General features: G+C 22.6%; 1 pseudogene across 1 annotated transcript, besides 1 other annotated feature; it reads right to left on the reverse strand.

Moving 5' to 3' along the window:
- Positions 1 to 1,527: 1,527 nt before the first annotated feature.
- PRELSG_0005200 lies at positions 1,528 to 3,842 on the reverse strand (annotated as a pseudogene). Its single transcript is given in 3 exon segments — positions 1,528 to 2,054; positions 2,057 to 2,810; positions 2,813 to 3,842. Coding segments are annotated over 3 exon segments (2,311 nt in total).
- Positions 3,843 to 5,813: part of a repeat region that runs on past the window's edge.

Below are 5,813 nucleotides of genomic sequence, written 5' to 3' on the forward strand. Positions count from 1 at the left end.
AGTTTTTTACTAATTAAATGGAAAACTAAACAATTTGTAGCATATTCTTCAACATTTTGACTAATATTAAGTCACTAAAAGTGTCTTTTAATTTTACTTAAAAACTTATTTGATTTTTTTATCAATTGCCCATTAAAAGACTTAGATAGAGCATTGAACAAACAAATTAATAAAAAGCATGTATAACTATACGGATTTATATATATTCGTTTTTATTATATATTTATATAATGTTCTCTTATGATGCATAATATATAATTTGAATTAAATTATACTGTATCATTTAACAGACATGTTCAATGTTATAAATGAGTTTTTATTTACAAAGAATAAGTATATTCTTTTAATTAAAAATACACATATTAAATTTATAATAAATGAAAAAAATTAAACTCTGATTTATTCAATGTTATTTCAAAATATTTACATTGAATATAACATAAACACTTTACTTTTTCATATATTAAGTTTTTATATAAGTAAAAACTAATTCTCTTTTTAATTCGAACAAACGTCAACCATCAACTTCTCTTAAAAAAAAAAAAATTTTAATTTTTTTTTTAAATTACAAAGATGTATATAAATAAAATAAACAAAAAAAAAAAATAACTTTATATATGTTTTTTCTTTTTTTTTAACTAGCATCAATGCATGGCTGACTTACATTTTCCTGACTAGCAGCTCATTTTATTTTACAAAAAATTAATAACAATTTTTTTATTAACCAATTATGTAAAATCTCTAATACAAAAATATAAAGGAGTCCTAAAATTTGCTCTTTATTAGCAAGTATGGATATTCATCACATTTATAAAGTCGTTGAACAACTAATATATAAATCAAATGTAAATTTTAAATATATATTTTACATAAATAAGAAATTATTATTTTAGAGACAATTATTTACTTTAATAAAAATATAACTTCATCTTTATTAAAAATATAAATCTTCATTAAAATTATTGATTATATAAAAATATTTTAATTAAAACAAACAAATAAAATTAAATTATAGTTATTAATACCATTTCAAAAATATGTAAATATTTAGTGTTAGTAAAAATATCCCTTTTTTTTTTATAAAAATTTCGAATACAATTTTTATTATTTATAAATAAATTCGATTTAACAAAAAAAATTTTACAGAAAATTTTTCGTTATATATAAAAAAAAAAATAAATTTTTTTTTTTTTAAAGTAGATAAAAGTAAACTCAGCAAAATCAATATAGACATAAAAAAAAGGATGATTATATATTTTTTTTTTTATTCTAAAACTAGCTAATGTATTTCTAACTCTCAATTTTTCGTATGAATAATTATTAATATATAAAAGTTTAATAATATATTTTATTAACCAATATATTATTTACCACTTATTTACTTGTACGTATTTCTCTTAAATTTATTATTTATTTTTGTATATTTTGTATATTTTTTTAGAGTTAAAAATACACCAATACATAGTATATTCTACACTAGAATTTATAATATTGTAATAATTATTTTTTAAATCATCTGAATTATTTTCATCTCTATTTCTTCTTCATCTTTTCCCTTTTTCATTGGCTTTTCTAGTTTATTATATTTACTCCGTTTCTTTAAAATATTTCTTTGTTTTTCTTACCATTTTTTCTGAACCATTTGCGTTTTTATAATAGGATTTATTATTTCTTCTTCTATTTCATCCGTTGTTTTTATTATGTGCTTCATTTCCTCTTTCCAATCCAACTTCAATTCTTGATGCCAATCCTCTTTTTTCCAACATTCCCATTGTTTTATCTTCTTTTCTATAATAAAATTCATTTGTCTCGCTTTTTCTATTTCATCCGCCTCTTTATTTCCCGTTTCTTTTTCATATAATCTTTCATTTTCTTTATTTTGTTCTATATATGATCTAAGAAAATAACTTCTCATAGACTTTAATTCTTCTTTCTTACACTGATCTAATACTGCCATATGTATCTCTATGCATATATGAGATATTAAAATTTTCTTCTTTGTTTTCTTGTCTACTTCTTCCTTTATTATTACTACTCTTTTCTTCTTATCTGAATTTTTTTTTTTTCTTCTATGTTCTCTTCGTTTTCTTTTATTATTCATTGGTCTTTTTCCTTCTCACATTCCTCTAGCAACTTATTAAACCACATTTCCTTATCATATCTCATAAATACTTCTTTTTGTTTCTAAATCCATTGTTTCCATAATTCTTTTTCTCTTTCCATCTCATTTGCTCTATCCATGACTTCTACTTTGTGCATTGTTTCTTTATATATTTTTTCTTCCTTTTTCCATTCTTTCAAATTATTAAACCATTCTTCCTTTTTCCATAGTTTCAACATTTTTCTTTGTCTTTCTATCCATTTCTCCGATAACATCTTTTGTTTTTCCAATGCAATGTTACTGCTTTCTTCTTTTATTATGAATTTTTTGTCTACTGCACCTTCAATTGTTCCTTTATCTTTTAATCATTCATTCAAGCAAATTTCTAAAAATTCTTTTCTTTTTGATTCCCATTCCTCTTACTTACAATCCTCTATTATTAGCATATGTATTTCTATCATAGTTTTACAATTCGATTTTTTTCTCAATGTCATACAAGTACTCTTTTTCTTTACTTCTTCTATATGCTCTTCCATATATTTTATCTTTTTTTCTTTTTTTTTCCTTTCTTTTTCATATTTTCTATTTATTTCTTTTTTTTTCTCTTCTTGTAAATATTTTAGTTTTTCTCTTTCCTTTTCAATTTGATTGGCTTTTATATTTTGTTCTACTACGTTAATTTCATCTACTTCTTTTCCAATGAATTCTTTATATTGTATTCACCCATTGATTTATTAATTGCCCGTTTAATGAATTTGCTAGAGTATTAAGCAAACAAATTAATAAAGAGCATGTATAACTAAGTATACGTTTATGTATATATATTAGTTTTTATTATATATATATATATACTGTTTTCTTATGATGCTTAATATTTAATTGAAGTTAAATTTTACTGCATCTTTTAATAAACCTATTAACCGCTATAAATGAGTTTTTATTTACAAAGAATTAATGTCTTCTTTTAATTAAAAACATACTAACAATTTATAACAATTTATTAAGTCAAAATTTTATGATATTCAATGTTATTTCAAGATATACATTGAATAATACATAAACATTTCTCTTATCTCTTAAGTTTTTTTAATAAGTTAACATTTCTTTCTTTTAATTTTTATTTACACTAAAAATTAAAACATATTATAACATAACATAACATAACTTTCAAAAACTCCCAAAAAAAAAATAAATTTATTTTTTTTTTTTTTTTTTATAAGACTAGCGTCAGTGCGTGGCTAACTTGTACGTATACAACTAGCAACTAGCTTAGCATGCTACAAAAGGTTAATAATACCTTTTATTAACCACCCATGCAAATTATAAAAGATTCATTTTTATTTTCATTCTCTAACTTCTTACATACCTCTTCTCAATGTTTCTTCCATATAATCTTTTGCTTTTGTAACATGGGGTTTTCAATTCTTTCTTCATCAACTCTTAATAAGTTTTCTTTATTCACTTCTTCCATATATTTCCTTTCATTATTCATCCATTCTTGCATCAATTCAATAAAACATTTTTCTTTTTTAAATTTCTCCAATTCCTCTTTTTTTTTTTTTAATGTAATGTTTTTCATTATTTCTTCTTCTATTTCTAATAGTTCTTTTTCATTTGAATTATCTTGTAATTTAAATTATCCTATGAATGTTTTAAAAAATTCTTTTTTGTTCCTTACCTCTTTTTTGCATTCGTCTAATACCATCATATGTATTTCTATCCTTAACCTTGTGGTCAATGAATAAATCCTTTACCATTAATTAATATGCATTTTAAATATTTAAAATTTAAATAATCATGTCTTCTTTAGAAAAATATTGCATGCCAAAAAATTAAGCTATTAGAACCTTGACTAACTTAGTGTGTCTAATTATATATATTTTTTTTAAGACACATCTTGGTTATAATTATATTATGTCTTTTATTTTTTTTCTGCATGTTTTTTTTTTTTAAAAAAAAAATATATTATTTTTTTAATTTTTTTTTTTGAGAAAAAGAAACAGAATTTGAAAAAAAGAATTTTGAATGGAAAAGGTTAGCAAGTGGATTGCTTCTATTTTTTTTTTGAACTTTTATAGATTTTAAAAGAATTTTAGTGATTTAATCAATTTTGTATTATAAATAAAATCTATAATACAAAATTATAAAGGAGTCCTAAAATTTGCTCTTTATTAATTTGGATATTCATTACTTTTATTCGAGTCTTTGAATATCCAATTAATAAATCAATTGGTGTCCAAAGCAGGATTCGAAGCCCACAAGAAAATTTTTTTATTTGAAAAAAAATTTTTTTTTTTTTTTTTAAACTATGGAAGAAGATATTAAAAATTTTGGTTTGGAGTTACTTGAGGAAATTACGAGTTTTAGCAGATCTTATGTTTTTGAAGAAACTTCAAATCAGAATTCTGCTAAAGTTAATTTAGTAGAAGGAATGGGAAAACTGGATGAGGAGAATTTAGAGAACTACATTATTTGGTTTGAAAAGTTTGAAGGAAGAGTAAAAATATTGGGGTTAACTAAAATTCAGGTATGAATGATATTGAAATCATTGTTATCAAGAACTCATTTACAAAACTTTTATGAATTAAGTACCAATGTTGAAGTAAATAGTATGTTAGAGCTGGAGATTAAACTAGCTTAACATATATTTAAAGATAATGACATTCTGATTGCACAATTAAAAAAATTCTGTACATCTAATCGAGAATTAAGTATAAAAGATGCAGTGGATTCATTTACCAAAGACTGCATGACATATTCTTATATTTGTTTATGTTTCAAAGAGATAAATTATTTTTCCGCAAATTATTTGTGGAAATGTTTTAGATTACATGTCTCTGAAAATTATTTAATGTTGATACCTCCAAACATACCCAAGAATATGACTCTTAAAGAAGCTATATATTCTGTATTGGATATAAAGGTTCCTGAATCTAATTTAAGGATGTACCAAAACATTGGTGTATTTGCATTAAAACGTGGACATGAGATTGAACATAGAAAAATTTCAAACAAAAAGCATAATAAGTGTTATTGTTGTGGTAAAACTGGTCATTTAAAGAGAGATTGTGAACATCGTAAAAAGAAATGTGATAATTGTCATATTGTAGGACATTTAAAAGCAGTATGTCCAAATAAAGTTATAAGAGATAAAGAAAATGAAATAAAAGGTATGATAATAGATAAAAGATATGATCTTGTCTTCAAACTTTTTAAAAATGAAACTGATTTGAAGAAAATAGATATGTTTAAGAAATATTTAGAACAGTTATCAGCCTAGTGTACTGAGCAAAGAGAAAGAGCTAGAGAAAAATATCATAGAGATAAATTACGCAATGAAGAAGAAAAACTTTTTAAGAAAAAAAATAGAATTAATAAGTTGAGTTTGGAAAATTCTGAAAAGGAAGAGGACGATAAAGAAGATGATTCAGAAAGAGAAAGAGAAAAGAAAGGTATGTCTGTAAATAGAGTTCAAAGTGATGTAGGTCGTAAAGAACATAATAAAAAGCGTAATCAAATCGTTAAGATAAATGAGAAAATTATAGAAGTATTACTTGACTTCGGAGATGATTAATGTACAATATCTGAAGAAATAGCTAGTAAATTGGAAGTAAAATTTGATCCTAATGCTCATTATTTTAAAGTTAGTGGAGTAGCAGGTAAATCAAAGGCTAAAATATCTGAAGAAGTAATAATAGAAGCACAATCTACT

This window comes from Plasmodium relictum, assembly GCF_900005765.1.
Source record: "Plasmodium relictum strain SGS1 genome assembly, contig: PRELSG_00_v1_58, whole genome shotgun sequence".
Lineage (NCBI taxonomy): Eukaryota > Apicomplexa > Aconoidasida > Haemosporida > Plasmodiidae > Plasmodium > Plasmodium relictum.